The sequence below is a fragment of the Molothrus aeneus genome, chromosome 13 (assembly GCF_037042795.1).
Source record: "Molothrus aeneus isolate 106 chromosome 13, BPBGC_Maene_1.0, whole genome shotgun sequence".
In the NCBI taxonomy this organism is placed as follows: domain Eukaryota; kingdom Metazoa; phylum Chordata; class Aves; order Passeriformes; family Icteridae; genus Molothrus; species Molothrus aeneus.
Genome location: NC_089658.1, coordinates 11,363,215 through 11,383,151, shown reverse-complemented (window position 1 = coordinate 11,383,151; position 19,937 = coordinate 11,363,215). Strand labels below are relative to the sequence as shown.

The 19,937-nt window shown below is 37.4% G+C and overlaps 1 protein-coding gene across 1 annotated transcript in view; it reads right to left on the bottom strand.

Annotated features, from left to right (window-relative positions):
• EFL1 (elongation factor like GTPase 1) overlaps positions 1–19,937 on the bottom strand; it is a 64,978-nt gene that overhangs the window by 13,949 nt on the left and 31,092 nt on the right. Inside the window, exons 16-18 of the mRNA XM_066558999.1 lie at positions 8,250–8,381; positions 5,676–5,823; positions 995–1,998 (exon numbers count right to left, since the gene is read on the bottom strand). Of these exons, the coding sequence (XP_066415096.1) occupies positions 995–1,998; positions 5,676–5,823; positions 8,250–8,381 (1,284 nt within the window). The remainder of the gene's footprint in view (positions 1–994; positions 1,999–5,675; positions 5,824–8,249; positions 8,382–19,937) is intronic.

Sequence of the window (19,937 nt, the reverse complement as noted above, 5' to 3'; positions counted from 1 at the left end):
CCCATGGCAGCACACCCTTTACCAGCCCTACTACAGAGGCCTCCAGCAAAGAGCAGGATCATCCACCTGCACAAAACAGTTGCTCACTCAAAGGCATTTATTTTCATCACAGCAACTATAATATTTGGTCTTTGGACTGCTGTCAGTATGATTCTGTGCACAACAGCTGAGATTATTTTACAAGTAACCAAATATTTAATTATTGTATGTGGGATATGCTGCAACTTGTGCCACAATTAGTATAATAAAAGTAAAACTGCTGATAGCTTAAATGCATTGGAAGTTCATTTTAAAGAAAACCTTGGTGCTTTGGATCAGATTCAGCATGCAAGCAACTCCCATGGAACACTCCAAGAACAAATACAGTTAAGTGGTGTCATAAGTAGGTCATAAAAACAAGTTTAAGTAGGTGCAAGTGGTAAGGTAATATCAGTGAGACCATTTGGCATGCATGGTGAAACTTGCATACCAGAAGGATACAGATGCTACTTAAAAATACAAATTTACCAACTGGACTGCAACAAGCATTTAATATTCCTTTCCCTGAATTTATTTTTGTATTATTGTATTAAAATATCTTGATATGGCATTTGCTAACATCTTGCACTCCCTTGACAAACAGGAGAGGTTTCCCTTCTCTTCATGGGACTTACACCTAATTATGAGGCACAGTGTTGATATTCATGGTTACTGAAGCTGGTCTTACAGAAACTCCATAGAAAGGCAACATTTTGTATCTTGCATTTCACAAAGGTGTAGCATTGTTCTTAATGCCTATGGCTCAGACAAGCAAGAAGAATGCTGAATTCTCAGTCAGAATAGTGTAAATATTACAGGCATTAGAAAGTCATTGGAGAATCTACTGGAGAACTATAAAAGACTCCTGACAAAACCTTTAATGAAGCTATACCTTGTGATTCAGTCTCATTTATAAAACCTCACTTTAGAAATCAGAAGGCAAATTCTTGGCAAAGGTTTATTTTCCCAGTCTTACCTAAAACTTCTGCAGTAGCCATGATTTCACACGTGTACATTGCTGCCATGAGTCTCTGTGGCTTTGCCTGCAAAGCGTAACGACAGGCTTCCTTCATGGTGGCAATCAGCTGTCCAGAGAAAGGGCCATAACAATCTGCAAGTGGCAATTCTCCTTTTTGCTTACTCACTTTCTCAGGTGAGTCTGTGCCACTTTGGTTGCTGTCCTGGCGTTCATTTGCACTGGGACCTTCAGCAGTGCAACTGTTTGCTGGAGTATTATCTTCATTGTGCTGGTGTTCTGCGGTATCAAGTTCCCCTGAATCCTGCCTACTATCTGACAGACTATCTCCAGCTTTACTTATTTCCCATTTTTCCACTGAAAAACAAACACCCATGAGAGGCTCTTCACACATGGGACCTGAAAGTGTAGCCAGCTGAAATCCACTCACTATGCTGTTGTCAAAGTCTCTGTATTTACCTACTTCTTTCACAGAGTTCCCAAGGCACTGCCACACAGATCTTTTATAGCCCCCAAAATTATGTAACAAAATATTAGGCCCACACTTCCGTGGTCCAAATGACCAGATCTGATCAACAGCATTTCTCCACTTTCTTCCCTGAAGATTTTTCTCCAACTTTTGTTTGAATTCTTTGATTCTATCAAGAGTCTTCTGACTTATCTCATGTGTTTTTTTCTCTTCATTCAGAGAAGTGTTGAGTTGTTCCATAGTTCGAATTAAGTCACTGTTTTCTTCAAGAAGTCGAGTTACCTCCTCAGGGAGTGGCATTGCTCTCACACTGAGAGTTGCTTGTTTATTTGGAGTATTAATTGTAACAAGCCCATCTGAATCAACCTGAATTCCTTCAGGAATTTTATTTTGGTCCTCTTTTGTTTGGTGTATGACAGCAACTTTCTGCTGCTTTCCTATTTCTTCATTCACCATGTCGACTTTGGGAGGTCTTGTGATGGTCTCCCGGAAGGGTATAATAGGAGCAGACACACTGATCTGCACCTTTGCAAACCTGCAAAATAAAGTTTAAGAATTAGTTTAAAATCTTGAAAATAGTTTTAAACTTGGGGGTGGGAGGTAGGGCAACGGCCTTAACACGGAACAGATGTTCATGAAGAAATCTGATTGCAACATAGATTACTAGGTAATGCATTTCAAACTCAAATTTTATGTACTTCAAAAAAGAAGCACTGCCTTTTATGTCTTCAGAAATATTTGGAAAGGAACTCAAGAAAATAAAAGCAAAAGCATTGCTATGCCTCTGCATAAATCACTGGTTCACCCACATCTTGGAAAGTATGTGCAGTTCTCTGCCCTCAAACGAAACAGAACTAGAAAAAAACTGAGAATAAAGATGATCAAAGGAGCTCAAGGACAAGAAGCCTTCAGATGTTCCAAGGGTGCAACAGAGACCTACAAAACCACATGGGGTATGGGAAAGGCTGACCAGGATTAACTGACAACCAAACCACAAAGGGCCCTGGACTGAAAATGACAGAGGCCTGGGAAAGCACCAGAGTTACTCCAGTTTTACTCCTCCTATCCCTGCTGTTGGCCACACTGCTCAGACAGAGATGGACACTTGGTGTGAGCCAGCACAACTGCTCACACAGGGAGATGCCCAGAGAAGGTGCAGCGCTGGGAAAGCTTAAGACAGCTTTGTCTGATAATCACAATTATAAAAGCTTAATGCTATAAAGTGATGCTTTAGAGTCAGGTGATTTCAGGTAATGTCAAATGTTGTGAATGACAGCAAGGAAAAAGGAGGAATTATTTATTATCTGACAGATTCAAGGATCAGAGCTTTGTATCCTCCTTAACCATCCATGAGCTCTGAGCAGGTTCATTAAATGACAACAGAAGGACTAACCAAAATTTCCTATGTTCCAGTAAATTTTGGCAGTGATAAAAAAAGTTGCAGAAGAAAAGCAAATACAATTGTAAGATTTATTTCCAAGGGAGTCAGAATGAGGAGATTTATCCCTTCTGCAGTTCTTTCCAGAATTTGCATTATACCAAAAAACCAAACACAAACCCACCCATATGTCACCATTACCTTAATTCTCTTTGTTTCTCATTCTGAAAAGGGTAACTTAATCCCCTCATGCTTAGTATTTGCAATGCTCCTGGGAAAGAAATTTCTAAAAATTTCTATTGTACAATGCAGAAAATAAAATGTTGAAAGTTACAAGGTCTAATTTCTTCCTCCATTCAAAAAAGAACTAATTGGGAACAAAAAAATATAAATTTGGTGAAATCAAGCAGAACATCCATATTTAATCATTTAGATGAACACAGATGACTAATCTTTTAGTTGTTTCCATGTCTCTCCACATCTCTGACAATAAGTGTCACTTGAACATAATTTTCTAAATACACAGTGGGAAAGCTAAAATTAAATATGTGCCTTCGAAAAAGTCTGAATAAAATCTTGACAATGCAATGTAGTTTGAATTCAGCAGAACCTCCCCAAATGCTGTAACGAGTCCAAAAGCATCAAATCTGCAAAACCCAGTTGATGCAATTGTGGTAGATGCCAACATCAGTATCCTGACCCCTTGCTCCAAGTGTGACTAAAGCATTTGGAATAACCTTTGCCAATATTTTGGAGGAAAAACTTCTGGGTCACATTTTAAGGTTATTATATGCTGTCTTGCCCCCTAGTTCACCATTTACTTTTCCAAATTATGTGCATTTAGAAGAAGTTAAACACTTATACAGAAACAAAGAGAGCTAATTAAAACTAACATTTCAGAGCACAACTTCTTTTCTTCACACTTTAATAGTTAAGTAGTGCCAGTTTACCACTGTCAGAATTAACACAGAATCCAGGAGGAATGGAGCAAGACAAGAATCCCATTCTGGAGTTTTTCTTTTACAAAATGGGGAGAGAAGGAAGGGACAAGTCTTGTCCCACTGATGCCTTAAGTTTTAGCTTTCATATTTTCCAGATTCTGTATCTATACTGCATTAGTATATAACTCTGAATTTCATGTAAAGTGTGAGCAAGTTCTCTTCACATTTTAGTTAGACAAAACAATCCTTTTCCAGCCCCAGAACCAAGGACACCACTGCAGCTTCAGGCCCAAAAAGTGTAAACAACAGTGAATTGAGGAGAGCAATCTGGGAGGATGGGACTTCATAACCTGAAGCTGCAATTGGATAATTAACCCCAATATGGAAATGGACCAAAACTTACAGAAGTGTGAAAACTCATGACTCAGAGTCCATCTTGGGTGTAGTCCAGGGCAGGCTCTTGTACTGTCCAAGGTGTGTCCTCTGAAGGCTTTTTTAATAAATACCTACTTCATTTCTTTACTCTGTCTAGCCTCTGTTCTAGGTAGCCTCTCAAGGCATCACCACGAGCTGGTGGGTGAGGGATGGCAACTAAAATATGCCAAATCCTGAGAGATTTAGAAGGAGCATGAGCTTTGTAGTGAACACACCTGCTCCCAACTCCTTTTGTGAGCTGGTACCCAACTGAGAAATCATGAACCACAGTCAGGCAGGACAATGGTGGGAGCCCAGCTCGTCGGTGCCGCCAGGTGTTTCTTGTTTCTGCTCACAGTGCCACAGGCACAGGGGTACAAAATGGTCATTTTTGACAGACTAGCATTTTCTTAACAAAAGACAAATTAGATAACTCATAAAAGCCTCCAAAATCATGTACATGAAACAGAAGTTTAGGGATGAAGATGTACATAAATGTACATAAACGTATGTAAGTAAGTCCTACTAGCTGCTCACTATAATCCTATTACCCTGTCATGGAGTATTATTTTAACTTCCTTTTTTTGGACCATTGCCAATAATAAAATCCTGCTATCCAAACTGCAGCTGAAGACAGGCACAACCAGTTTTGCTCAAACACATTACATTTGAGCAAAATATATCAATAAATAATAATAAATTTTTAGAAGCACCAAAAATACATTGCACTAAATTGTAATGAGAATAACCATTAAAACATACATCCAGTTTTACAAGTGGTCTCATTTTCATAAGAAACTACAGTTCTCTGGTATTAACTAAAATGAGTATGGGTACAGTAAGACAAACATTCAACCACTCATCAGGTTTGCTCTTTGGTTTAGGAAGAAAATGCCAGTAAATGTATGTGGCAGAAGTATCAAAAATTTTAGTAAATGAAGTTACAGGAAGGGGTTGTTACAGACATCTGTTCTTCTGCCATTTGAAGAAACATTAGAGGATACTAAATATATGCATGTGTGCTTGCAAAAACAATACTACTCATGAATGAGAACAGATTAACCTTTGAAAAAAAAATCAGTGAGAAAAGGCACAGGATAGAGTGGGCACATACAATTTCAGTCTTGGTGCTTTATGATTTTTTAGAGTTCATTTATCAGACATGAGTCCCCTCAGTTTTATTTTGTACAAATGCCACATTACATTCTTAATTTGACTCTTCAAAGTACTGCAATTTGTAATTTCTAGAAAGTGCCCCAAGTCTGTGTTAGATGTATAGAAGTAATGAACTAGTGGCTTCTGCCAAACTACAGATAAATTTTATAGCTACAAAAAGGTACATTTATGACTCAATGGTAAAAACTGTTTGTGGGTAAAGCTCTATTTTACCAGAATATAAATCAAAGATATCCATCTGACAGAGAAATACAACAGACACCTATTGAAATAAAAATATTTCTTCCTCCTTGCCCCTCTAACCTTTCTTTCAGGTCATCCAAGCAGCGCTGAAGATGAACTTCTCCTGCTGTCACTAGCACATGTTCTCCTGTCTCCTGGATTAAAACTTGCACACATGGATCAGCCTGGTTTAAAAGTTTCATCCCTCTGACCAGCTGAGGCATATCACCTGGCAAAACAGGGTATTATTAAGAAAGGAATACTGGGAAAGAAATACTCAAAATAGGACAGACTTAAACTGAGAAATAGTAACACTCATTTTTATGGAAGCCTGAACACAAATGGGTATTTTAGGAATACACAAAAACTTTCAGTGGGCAATTTTCTGCTTATGAGTCACACAGAGCAGTGAGGTTTGAGAGCACCAACTGAAAACATAAGCTGCACTCAGCATTTGTCACCAACAATTTATGTACTGATGACAAAATTCACATCACACAAATATAACCATATAACACCACACTTCAATGGATTGCACATTTTTTGTTTACACAGCTTTACAGCAGGTTCAGTGGAACAGGTCACCTATTGACTATGACTGTGTTATGTTGCTTCCTATACACAGTTAACTTCAGATACAGCTCATGCATAGCTCACACTCAATAAAACCCCTGAATTTTATTGAAATGAACTGATTAAAAAAATTCAAGACTTCACTCCTCATTTTCACAAATTATCAAATTATAACCTTTCTTATCTATGACAACTTTTTAAAGTCATCTTTCAGTAAATAACTTCATTTCCTTGCCATCTTTTATAACTAAATGTAGCAACTTCTAAATTGCTAATGCTTAAAATGCTCCAAATAAATAAATAATAATATTAACTTTACTAAAATAAAAGTATTCCATATGGATTACTTAGAAGGCATAACTGCAAATAAAGCATAGGAAGGATTTTGAAGTAGCTGTAAGCCACTAGAAAGCTTTAAAGTAATTAAAATCTGAAAAGAGGAAAAATCAGGAATGTGAGAGCTTTTCAGTGAAACAAATCACAGCTGTCCTTAAAATGAAGGTGTTTAAAATGAGCTGTCTTAAAGTTAATGGAGAATGAACAAGCACAGCTGAGTCAAATTTGGCTAGATTACATCAAAGCTATGCATAAACAGCCCATGTCAGCAGCCCTTCATAATGAACACAATTTAAAGAAATTAATTAGCAATTCTTTTTTTATTTTACACAGGCAGTAGAGAATACCCCAGGGGTTTCCAGGAATGTATATTCGGAAAATATTCAGAAGGAAGAGTGACATTAAAGTTGTCATTCACTTGGAGACTATTAAAAGAAATATGATATTGTTTATTGCTCAGCTTGTAAGGGTGTAACAAAAAATATCCTTGAAAAACAAACAACAAAATAAATGAAAAGTGCAAAAACTGCAGTGCTATTTCACATGGCCAACAGAGTTGAACACAGACTTTCAACTTTGTCTCTAAGCTCATGGAATGATGAGTACTTTTTTTCTTTTGGAGCTTATGGCAATCATAAAGGAAGATTCTGACATGAGTGTGAAGACATGCAGTAATTTTGTAAAATGTACATTGAGAAATAATTTATATGAGTCATTTTTCAACATAAGCAGATGTAGTTTTGCAGCAGGTCTGATGTGGCAGTGCAATGCACACATGTGACAATGTGCGAAGGCCACCTCAAGACTACACACAGCTCTCTGGGCAACTGCAATGGCCACATTTTGCTTGTCTTCCTGTTATTGCAAGCAACAGTGAATTTTCAGGAAACTTCTGCACCTATAACCACCTTTCAGGCTTTTGTCCCCCTAAAAAATTTAGTTCAGATCATAAATTGGGAAGCTACTGAGGAGGAGAAACTAAGTAATGGTGCAAGAATGATCCAGCTTCATTTCTTAAGGAACAAAAATTACCCCCAAACTGGTCAGTAGTTCTAGAAATACATCGTTCCTTTAATATTTTGAACTTAATACTACAATCTGCAGAACCAGTAATTTCCAATACTTTCAAAGACTGCTTTAACAAATGTAGGATGTACAATGTATGATTATCTGTTACTCAAACGCATGAAACAAAGAGCTGCCAAGCTGTCCAATGGCTCTCTAAAAAAACATGTAATCTCAGTGTCAGAGTATTTTGCAACTGAACATAAAGCCAGTTATTTTGGTTCTACCAATGCTACAACAACAAATGGAAATTGGGCTGAAATTCAAATAAAGCCAGAGGTATCTCACTCTGTTTGGAGGAAGTGGGAAGGGGGCATCAAGAAGCAGTATTACAAGCTTACTGACACCCATGAAAGAAGGGCAGCAGACAGAACCCACAGATCTGCTCACCCTCACAGAAAAAAACCACTGAACTGTTAGCCCATGCAGTGACTGACTTGTGAACACATCTGTCACAAAAGGGCAAAACAACTTCTCCTGTGTGTCCTCACCTACCGAGAGAGGAGCGAGGCAGCTGGAACAACCCACGCTGCCCTCCAGGCAACCTGAGGGTTTATTTTATATTGGGCAAGTCTCTGGTTCAGTGGCTAGCTCATAAACTAGCCAAATCACTGAGGGCTGGAAGCTGCACTGCAGCCACACCAAGCTACTGTTACCATCCCCATCCCTCTTGAAGCTTACTTGGATGTTTGGGTTCAACTGCTACTCGCACAATCGGGGTAGCTTCAAAGTTGAGAGGTGTAAATGGTGGACAAGCAAGTGATGTTGACAGTGTTGCAGACTTCAGCACAAAATCTTGAAGGCCTCCTATTCCTAATAGAAATTGGGAGGGAAAAAAGGCAAAACAACAAAAAAAGATCACCAACTGCCATATTACATGAGACTAAAATCATGACCATCAAGTTAAAAAAAGGTGAAATCATTTTAATTACAAAAGGAGGATTCAAGAATTCCTCACTGTTCATATAAAGTATCTGTTAAGATACTTGTCCATAAACTGGGTTCTTAAGTCTCTGGTGTGACATTTGATATTTAGTCACACAGTTCCCATTGCATTCCCTCAGTATTTTAAAAGGCATGTTTATAGCTCTGAAGAACAGAAAGGACATGAGGAATTTTTTCCCTTCTAGTATGTCCAAGCCTTTGTACAGCTCAGATTTAATTCTGGTGGTTTAAATTTAGAAAAATTTAGATTGCACGAGGCCTGCAATGGTCATCCAGCCCAACATCCAGGCCAAAGCAGGGCAAACTTCACAATTAGATCAAGTTGCCCAGGACCTTCTTCTCAAGGTTTAAACACTTTTCACAGTAGAGACTGCACAGCCTCTGCTGGCAACCTCCTCCAGTGCTTCATTATTATTATTATTATTGTGAAGAATGTTTTTTTTTTCTTCCCCACCCCCTCATGCCCATTTGGGACTCACTTTTTGTCCAACTTGATTCTTGTAAAAATGAATTCATCCCATTGTAAGCTATTAATTCTCATTCTATTATAAATTATAATACTGACAAGTTGAAGAAAAGTCAGATTAAATTGTAGTGATAAGAGAAAATATAGAAAAAAATATTAGCTATAAATCTGCAAAATAGCTGCTGTAAATGCATACTGAGTTTTGGCTGGCTGGCACATTTAAGAGAATGTGAAATTATTGCCTTCAAATTCCTAACCAACTGCACATCATTCATAATTTAGTCAAAGCTATTAAAACACGACTAGAAGTGTGTGAATAATAAAGACAACAAATAAAGCTGATATCAATTTATACAATCACTTTTCCTGATGCTCCTTCAATCATAAGCAATGAGCTTTGCAGTTCTAATGGAGTATAAATTAAATGAGCATGTAACTTGTAATGCTATGAGAAAACTGAAACCTTCAGCTCAAAATCTATATCTGCTTAAAAATTAAATTCCCATTGTAGACTGCAGTATATTTGTGCTTCTTCCTCCTTATTCTCTCCTATATGCCCAAGAAGTTCTTCACCCCAACTCCCCATTATCACCCTAATATTTTTCCAATTTTTTAATATTTTTTTGGCTTAGCTTTCTTCATTTGAGGCCAGAAACAAAGAGGGTCAGCTTCCACCCTATGAGATCATGCAAGAGTTTGAGGTCTGGAGTTTGAGTTCTGATGCAGATTCAGCTGCAGAATCAGGCTGTTCCTCCAGCTCTGCAGGCTGGATGCCTGGCCAGCAGGGTAATCCAAAACCCAAAATGTCATTATATAAGAAAACCTGCCTCAAAATAACTGGAAGCAGAACAACATTCAATGGCTTTAAGTGCAGGATTGCAGATGCTACAAAGAAAATAAATCTGTATAAACTCTGTGTTGCACCTGACCTATGACCAGCATGTATTTCCTCTTTTTCACTTATTCAACATGTGGTTTGAATGAAAAACAAATGCTGGATCATCATCACCACCAGGGACTGAGAAAAGGGATGGGTCCATTTTATTCTGATCTTCTCCAGCTGGTAAAATGAAAATGATTTAGAATGGGAGGTGAACAGCTTCTTTGCACAGTGTAATGTGAACCAGAGAAATAAAGTTACCAAATCTTACTTCAGATAGACTCACTCTTTTCTTAACACGTTCCTGTACTTTTACTGTCATAAAGAAAAATTGAAGCTTTTTGCTCTTCTGTTTCACATTTGAAGGCAAAAATACATGAAATATAAGTGTCTGGCACCAGTAATACACTAAAAATAAAAAAACTGTCAGTTTTTATGAAAATCTGTTAGGCTTACAACCTGAGTGTTTTAATTGCTGAAATTGTGAGCTAGCAGAAAGCTGTGTCCATCCATGTTGAATCTATTTAATTTAAAAATTCTTATTAACAAATGTTGGAAAAAATCTATAAAGATTCTTGGATACTCTTTTTGCACAACGTGATTACTAAGTAACTGCTAATGTGTTTTCTGAATAATTTTAGAGGAAGAGGTAACAGAACTAATTCCAAAGTACCACATGTCATCAATGGAAGAATTCCACTAATTATGATGATACATAAATCTTAAAGTTAGTTATTGTCCAGACCACTGAAATTTGCACATACTACTTGAGATCACACATATCAAATATGTAGCAATATGCTACTTGAAAGGTCTTAGAAAAATCACTCAAAAATTAAGCCTTAAAAAAAGCCTGGGAGATAATGGTAAGTAAGTAAGACCTTCAGAGGTTGGTGGTTTGTGCTTTTAAAAGTAGACCAAATGATGGTTCAGGAAGAATTATTACAGAGGTGGTGAAATATGAGATTTACAAAGGTTCTTCCTTGAGTCCCTTCTCTGACTTGTCCTAGAAGAGCACTAAATCAAGTATATACCTACCTGTATCATCAGATATTAGCATATGATAGATGCTAAATGGTAAAAAGAGATAAGAACATCATGACTGAAATTTTCAAAAGGAGTAGGAGTTTTAAGACAAGTCTCAATTTACTTTTCACTTCTATGTCTTGCTGGTAACCACTACACCTTACACAATAATTTTGCTGCCTTTAAAGTATGCTCTTCCAGCTCAATTCAGCTATAAAGATCTGAACACATAAAAGATCAACTTCAAGGTATCTGTAATTAGTTTCTCTTGATGTAGAAAGATTTAGGCATTTGACGCTCTTTCAAGTTGAAAAAAAATGAGGCAGACACCACCACCATGCTAAAGTTTTTCAATCAGATAAGGGAATAATTTAGTTTGCAGTGTGAAAAATCAAACAAAGAAGAATGAAAGCTGTTTAAATTTTAACTTCTGCCACATTGTTACTAGCCTCAGCACATTAGCTCAGTCGATCTTTATCTTCTCTCACTGATGATATCACCACTTAGGAATCCTGGGCTGCTTTGGAATGGAGACTTGTCAGGCTTTGGACTAACACCCCAAGGAACTAAGGAAAGCAGAGAGCCGATGTTAATCTTCCCAGTAAGGCTCTGTCTCCACTGAAATCTATCATTTCTTATCAATGATGCCTCCTTAGAAAGATTAGGACCTTACAATATATAAAGCTCCTGGTTTAAATGCTCCATGTACTTCACTATGCATCAGTGAAGACCATGCAAGCTCCTCCATAATTCAGGTGAATTATGTAGGTGTGAGGCAAATCTACACAATCTGAAATCTCAAAGTGAGCATGTGCCTGTTGTTTCAACGGGATTGTACAAACACAATGACACCTCTATAATTTTCTTTGAGCAGTAATACAAATATTTTTATTGTGCCCTGTGAGGGACATTTTAAAAGAAACATCTTTAAAATGTGATTTAAAAATATGTATGAGAAAACGAATTCACAAATCCACCTTAAAACTATGATTGGCTCTAGGTGTTTCCAGTTCATTCTTGAAGTAAATAGGCTAAAGGTCAACCAAAACTAACAGAAGAACAAGCTATATTTGCCAAATAATATTAAAATAAAAAAAAAATCAAGGAAAATGCTTCCATATCAATCATCATTCCTCCTCAAATCTATGCAAATAATTTCCCTTTCCCAGTATCTAGATGAACACAACAAAACATGATACCATTAGCACACTGTTACCTATTGGGTGACTATCATTGGTTCACTGTAGCCAGATAAACTTTAAGCATCAGCCTCCAGCTTTTCAGTTTCTAATTAAAAAAAAAGGAGGGGTTTTGTAAAGAAAAAGTGGCTTTGGGTAGGATTAAACTCAGCTACAATAGTATGCCTTTTACATTTGAGGAATCTTAAAAGGTTTTACTAATCACTGAGTTTGTATGACTAACTGCAGGGACAAGAAACTACTACGGCTTAAGAATAACTTGTATTATACATTTATCACCTCAGATTTTAAGCATGTTTCTCTTGTCTCATGGGCACTGCAGAGAGACATCTGAGGGCAGAATTTGACCTTTCTATATTAGAAACTGTTTCTAGAAGAGAAGGGAATGTGAGTCAAGACACGGACCACATTCTAGTTGAGATTTCATCAACTTTTTCCATAATACACACCACATGTTAGCACAGATTGCTGGTAAGCCTCCTCTTCTCATTTCTAATTGTGCACTTCCCCCTCAATTCTTACTTGTTTCTAGGCAAGGGAAATTGTTTGTATGGAAAAAAGAATATTGTAAGGTATGGTTTCAGCTGCTCTCAGATCCAATCATTTTACAGCAAAGTTAATTAAACATTTTCTTTTTCGCTTTCCCCATTTTTTTTCCTGAGCTGAATCTCTAAAAGGCACCAGTATCCAACAGACTGTAGAACCATTTGTCCCAGTTTCTCCCTGAGTTTCAAAAACACAAGCTCTACCTGAGTATGCACTGGAGATTAACATGAATTCAGTTTCTAAATACCAAAGTGTTCAGGTGTAATTTTGTTATAAAATTTCACTTTTCAGTTCACAGCAGTTGAGGGGAAATTGCGCCTAACTTTCTGATCAGATGAGAGAACAACTCAGCCATATTACAAATAATGCTACAACAAAACTCCCTCTCTCCAAGGGGCACAATTGTGGTAAGACACTGAATGCAATAAGCAGCTTTTGACACAAGAAGCAACTCAGTACTTTACTACTGAATCCCCAGGAAGTGAAAGATGAAACAGTGCTGGAGCACCCCACTGAGTTCTTGCAGGAAAAAACCAGCAGTTCAAAGAACAAAGCTGTCTGCTTTCAGAGCTGCAAGGAGAGCAAGAATACACTCTAGCAACACGTTCCACTAAAACATCCCATTACTAGATTATAGTTTCTAGAAGGATTGCAAACACACATAATGAGTAAACCAGCCTCATTTATCTTCTGCTGAGCATATTTGCAAAAAAATACCATATATTTCATTAGGCCCTTAGACTGCATGATAACACACATTTCCCCAAGTGCTGATTGAGCTGACAATTCTAATTATTAACATTCTTATACTTCTTCAGATGAGACTATGAACAATTTCAAGGAAACTGTAAAAAAATCCTTTACAATAAACAGTAACATCATAAAATGTTACAGTGAATGGCTTGAGATCTACCTGCAAACAGTCTGTGTAACAAAGCTGACATCAAAGCTGAGTCAGAAATTCGCTTGCTCAAATACAAATTTACTTTAAAGTAAACAGAATTAAACCAAAATCTGTTAACATTCCAAATCCGACTTCTGGATTTACAAACTGTTGTAGTCAAGATGAAATATTGATTTCCTTAAGCTGCTTAATGAGACCAATAACTACAGAAGATGAAAGTATTTCAAATAATCATGTTTTTCTTACAGTACAGAATTATTTCATTTATCATGCCATACTAATTTTTGGAGCTCAAGACTGAAGAAAATTATTCCAATTTTTCAACATTTAAGTGTCATTTTAGCACAGAAACCTAGGAATTTCATACTTAGATCTGTAACAGGCCTGCATCCATCTTTATGTATTACGAAATCAATGCACTTGTAGCTACACAGGAAATAAAAAACCAAAAAAGGAAAAAAATCTTTACTCCAATTAAAACTACTTTAACCTTTTAACTGTAGAGCATTCTTGATAAAGGCACTGAACAGCACCTTTTGTGGTTTTATAAAATGGTCAGTAGCTGTCCTCAGCAATATATATGCAATATATTTTGCCTTAGCCCACACATTAAAATTCCTTTCCACACACCAGCTCAACCTGACATCACTTGAAAGCAGCAATCCTGAAGAGCAGTAAATATGTGGACAGATCTCTGTGCAATGTGACCACATAGGCACTGGAGCTCACTTCAGTTACAGCCTGTATGTCAAATCAATGCTTCCATTACTGCATGTGGGAAGCATTTAGTGCCATACAAAACTCTGCAAGGGTTTCTGAAACACAAACCAAATTTTAGATTTATAATTACTTTAAACTGATTATTTTAATTTGACCTGACAGCAACACATCTGAATTAACTTAATTTTTTAAAAAATTACTACGAGAACTTAATCACCAGTTGAGAAAGGTTGCTGTCCCAAACACATGGAATTTAGGAATAGTTGTTCAACATATTTACTTCGATAATCTACAAGTCTTTCAAAATGCTGATTTGTTGTTGACAGTTTTTATTTAGTAATAGTAAATGTCCTTTTATAAATAAACAAATGAAATTGCATGTTGTACTGGAAAACAGATCAGCTGAATTCCTATGAAGCATCCTATGCAGGGAAAAAAAACTGCCCAGCAATCCTCTAAGAAAAAAGAAAGTCTTCTATTCAACATAGCTTTAACTACACTCTCTGAAGACTCTAGCTATCTTTCTGTGAAGATGAGAAATGTTTCAGGTGTAGCTCTGGAGGCCTCCCTGCATGTTCACACATGCTGGCCATCCACTGCTGTATCCTACTGGTAAAATGAGAAAACAATTAAACAAAAAAAATTAAAACACCAAAACCCCACCACCACCACCAACAAAAGCACCCTCATCCATCAACAAAACATTGAAGCGTTTGCTAAAACACTTCAGACTTAGGCTTGATATGAATATCTAAGTTTGTAAAAGGAACATATACCAAAAGATAAAAATTTCTTCCTTCAAGCTAGCAGAAGAAAAAGACAAATCTCCAGCAGTCATCCAGCAAAGACACATTTGATATTGCTATTTTACACTTTAAAAAGGAGAGAAAGTTATTTAAAACCAACTTCTCTGGCTAGTTACATTTGAAAAAGGTAGGACAATGTTTTGCAGGACCACCATCAAAACCTTAGCTGTGCACAGATACTCGGTTTCAGAAACCTATTAAAAGAGGACCACGTGTTACAGGATCAGGAAGAGAATAGATAACAGAAGTATTAATCAAAACAATCACTTCTCAATTTATTTCAATGTTTTTTTCGAATCTTTCACCTGCATTGGAAGGTATGGATGTTCAGAAGGCAGAGGAGAGGGAGGCAGCAGCCTGAGGCTGGGAAGGGAAGCAAGGAATCACTTGTGCTCTATCTGACTGAGCATGAAAACTGTTTAACACTAAAAGAAAGGAGATGGAGGCAAAGCCTTTCCACTTGAACATGTAGCAAAGTTCAATGTTTATTTCTAAGCAGACAATGGGAAGCCATAAACCCCCCATAAAATATTTTACTATTTTTATGAGACCACTAGAGGCAAGTTGCAAATGAACAAAGATCTAAAATTCACTAGGGGTTTCAACACGATAGAAAACTTAATTCTTTTTAATTTCTTGATCAAATGCTTCCTGTAAGAGAGCAAAATAACTAATCTCAGCTAATAGATCAATAACATCAAATGGTTTCTTCATAAATCAGACTAGCTATAGTATAATCTACAAACCAGCCAAAGAGCAAATGCCATTTTAGGCTTTATTCAGTTCTAGTAATGTCTCCTGAAAATGGGCAGACTTCATGTATATACTGTTTTCTTAAACAGTAGATTTAAGAAGATTGTAAAATACAACTAACATCTGTTACTTTGCAGAATCAATTATAAGATGTTAAAATTAATTAAGCCTTCAGGCACTGATCTTGCAAAGAATTAATTTTAGAAGTCTTGGAAGTTTTGTCATGTTTGCCTAGAAAAAGCTACATGAACGTATTCCTACAAATCTTGCATTACATATCCCAAGTACATGGGGAAATTAGAATCTACTATTAGAAGTGTCAATTACAAAGGACAATGGCAGTTAGTTCAAAAGCTCATTAAATTTTGTCCATGCACGTGCTGATTTATGTTTAACTGAAGAATCCCAATATATGTGATTTATATTTCATTACTTGAAGGAAGAACATAAGGCCTTTATCATCCAATACATCAGATAAATGCAAATACAGACTAACCAGTTGTGAGGATATTCCAGATAGCACAGGCAGAAGCAGCACACTGACTACCAAATGTGTACAATATTCTGTGGGAAATGCCTCAGCCACTGACCATTTATCCTGTTAACTTGTAAGACATGCAAGTAACTAATTAAAATTCAATTTTCCAAGACCTGACCCAATGCCTAATGCTCTCTTTTAAAGGCAGCCTCCCCACCCCCAACACATCTGTCTGTAAGTGATTTATGCTGCCTGATTTTGCTGCCTTGGGAAATATGGCTTAGAGTCTTCCAAAGCTCCATGAATAATGGACTGCTTCAGCCTGCATTATACAGAAATTGATGTTTACTTTAAATACAGTAATTTTCAAGATGGATAAAGAAGAATATAAAATTTCACTTCAAGCTAAAAGAAACCTTTAAGTAGCTCATTTGTAGTTACACAAGCAGTAATATTTTGGGAAATAATTAATCAGAAGGATTCTAACCAAATAAAGCACCTTTCAAATGTCTCAGATTTGGACTATTTGACAGAGCGGGTGTAAAACAGATGGCATTAGAGGGAACAGGGATGTCTTAAACACACTTGTTACATCAGCAGCCTAGGAAGTTATTGATAATGAGCTATTTATCACAGGCTCCAGTTTAATAGTTAAACTAATTAAAAAATAAACAGAAAATGCACTCAAATTATAAAAAAAAGAACGAAAAAAAGTTGCTGCCACATGAAAACCTGTTATGGGGCCATTAATATTGCCTTCAGATTGAAAATAATTATTATTTTTCCACAAAATTATATATAAACAATGTATTTTAAAACTCAGCTTCATGTTAAGTAGTACTGCCAGTCTGCCTCTGAGTAAACTAAGCATACCAAAATCAAGTATATTTAAAATGTAAAAGAACCTTAAAAGTTAGGAATGCTATTCATCCTCCTTATCCCTCCAAACCTTTTTCCCCCAAAGGAAAGAAGTCAGTAATTTTCACCCTAATTTCTGATTACTTCAGTTAATGTATCATCGAGAGTTATTACTGTAATTTGCAGTCTGCATAATTTTGACTTCCTAAAATATTGCAACATATTAACTTCCATTAGCTCTAGGACAAGAAAAAAATGGGAAAGAAATAGGGATCATTCCAAAGGTATGAGAATTCTTAGGACTAGTGCAGAGGACCACATCATTAAACTGAGCTTTAAAACATTCCTCTATTTAAAAATTAAGATATTAAATAGAACTAATCTTGATTTTTAATGCCTTGCTGCTAAAAAAAACCCAAACCCCAACAAAACAACTAATAAGATTTAACTTTATTTACATCATATCAGTCTGTATGCATTGAGAACATCCCCAACACTGCTGTACTCATTTGCTACAAACAGGCACAAGCCTCACAGTGACAAAAGATACCAGGGAGAGCTTGGAGCTTTAACACCACAACATCTGGAAAACACTGTGGTTTAATTCCCTTTCTTACAGGAAGATCACCAGTCACTGATCAATTCATTTGCACTCAAGGATAAAAGGAAAAGAGACCCCACCCCAAAAGGTAGTCTGAGACAACCATCCCAAACACAGCTGGGATGACCCACAGCCAGCTGTCCCCTAAAACACCAAGCCTGTCCCCACTTCTGGCTCCCCAGAACCAGCATTTGTCAGACTCTGGGCGAGACAATTCAGGATAAATGAACAGAGTAAAACTAATCTAATAAAAAGCAATTTTCCCTCTCACTCAATTTGCACTCCCCCAACTACCAGCCTATTAAGAGGCTGCTTCTGACATCTTGTCCAAGAACAGGCAACTCAACATATCAATCCTAGTGAAACCCCAGTGGCAGAATGACACCAACCACAACACCAGGTTAAACAACCAACATCTCCAAAAACTAGTTGAGAGACCTTTCCCCATCTACATAGAGGGAGCAGTTTAACACCTCTAGGTTGTGAAAAGAGTTCATTTGTGCCCATGCCCCACCTCTGTGTCCTCCCAAAGGAGGCCAGGCTGGCTGACACTGTGCTGCCTAAGCAGCAGAGGCCACAGATGAGATATCTTGTGTCACCCACAGGCAGCAGCAGTGGCTCGGCTGCTGCTTCAAGACAAAGCAAAACCTTAAAACACACAGAAAAAAAAAAAAAAGTCAGTTGCTTTTCTGAACAGAAGAAACGTGGCCATTTGCCACTGCTCTGTATCAGCTTTAAACACCTTGGAACAGTTCCAGATAGATAAACCTTTTCTACTAAAAATGAGAGGCATTTCTGCTAAAAATGCCTGAGCACTGAAATGACTCTTTTTGGTTTAGAGGCAAGGCTTTCAACACAGTATGTCATACTTCCTGATGGCACTGTGGACACAAAAGAATCTGTTAAAAATGGAGTATGTTTTTAGTCCCATTTCCAAAGTAAACCCAAGTCCTGTAATCACACAGGCTCCCCTCAACAACTTCTAAACATGCTGTCAACTTCCACTAAGTTCACCAGCGAGAGAGAGCAGAGGGTTCAGGTGTAATTAAGTTTCCACAAGTTATGTAAAATCATTGGCTAAGTACTGAAGGGAGACCAAAATTGGTGATCTCACTGAGAGAGGGCAGGCAAAACACGATCATTATATGTCCTGCCTGGAGCAGCTGCCTGGCGACCAGCACGCGCAGCCCGGCGGCCAACTGGGACACAACTGCAGCAGAGAGGGGAGCTGAGGATTTTAAGGACATCAGTCCACAGGAATCCAGGCTTTGTTAGTAACACTGCTCAGAGAACTTTCTTTTTGAACATCACAAAACAATTATTCTTTTGTGCAAAAGCTCCGAAAAATATAACCATCAGGATTCCAAACATTTTACACCCCATTCTGAGAGCTTCTCAATCATGTGTGCTTTCAACTGCCTGGTCCTCATCAGCTCCAGCAGCCTAAAGAGTGGGGAATGGGAATGAATGTGTGTGTAAGTGCAGTAACTGATGGAACAAGAACTACCAGCAGGTTGCATTTTCATTTACAGTAATGAGTTCACAGCCATGCAGCTCACACCAACTGGTGACCCAATACTTCAATATTGTACAAATCTTAACATATGACACTTGGAAAACATCAAGCCTTTGGATGAGTATTAGTTGCTCAATATTATGTTTCAGAAATGCAGTTAGTCACTGAAACAGACTTGTATCAAAGCTGGCATTTCATTGAAGCTTAAAATGTCAGTAACAGATAGACTGACTCATGTCCCATACATTAACTTAAACAACTGTAAAACTTACTCAGAGTGGAGTTTTTCTATTTTCCCACCAGTACATTGTCTCAGCACAGATCTGGCTACATTCAAGACAATAAGAGTGCACTTAAACCAACATCAAGAGTCTTAGGAAAAAACTTCCCAACTTCAAATTTATTGGGATGACAGAAATTACCTCTATTCTGTCGGAAAAACTTTGACTCACATCACAGCTGGAGTCCTTACACTCCCTGCAGTTTTCCTACTGCAATCTCACTGTTTTCACACAGACAAGGACCAGAAGCAAAGATAGCAATATAAAATTCTCTCCACCAAATTAGGTGAATTATCTACCAAAACATGCATGCAAAAGGAAGGCTACCAAATGTAAAACCCCACAAAAAACCATTAGCTACAGTCCATGACAGTCATGACAGGAGCAGCC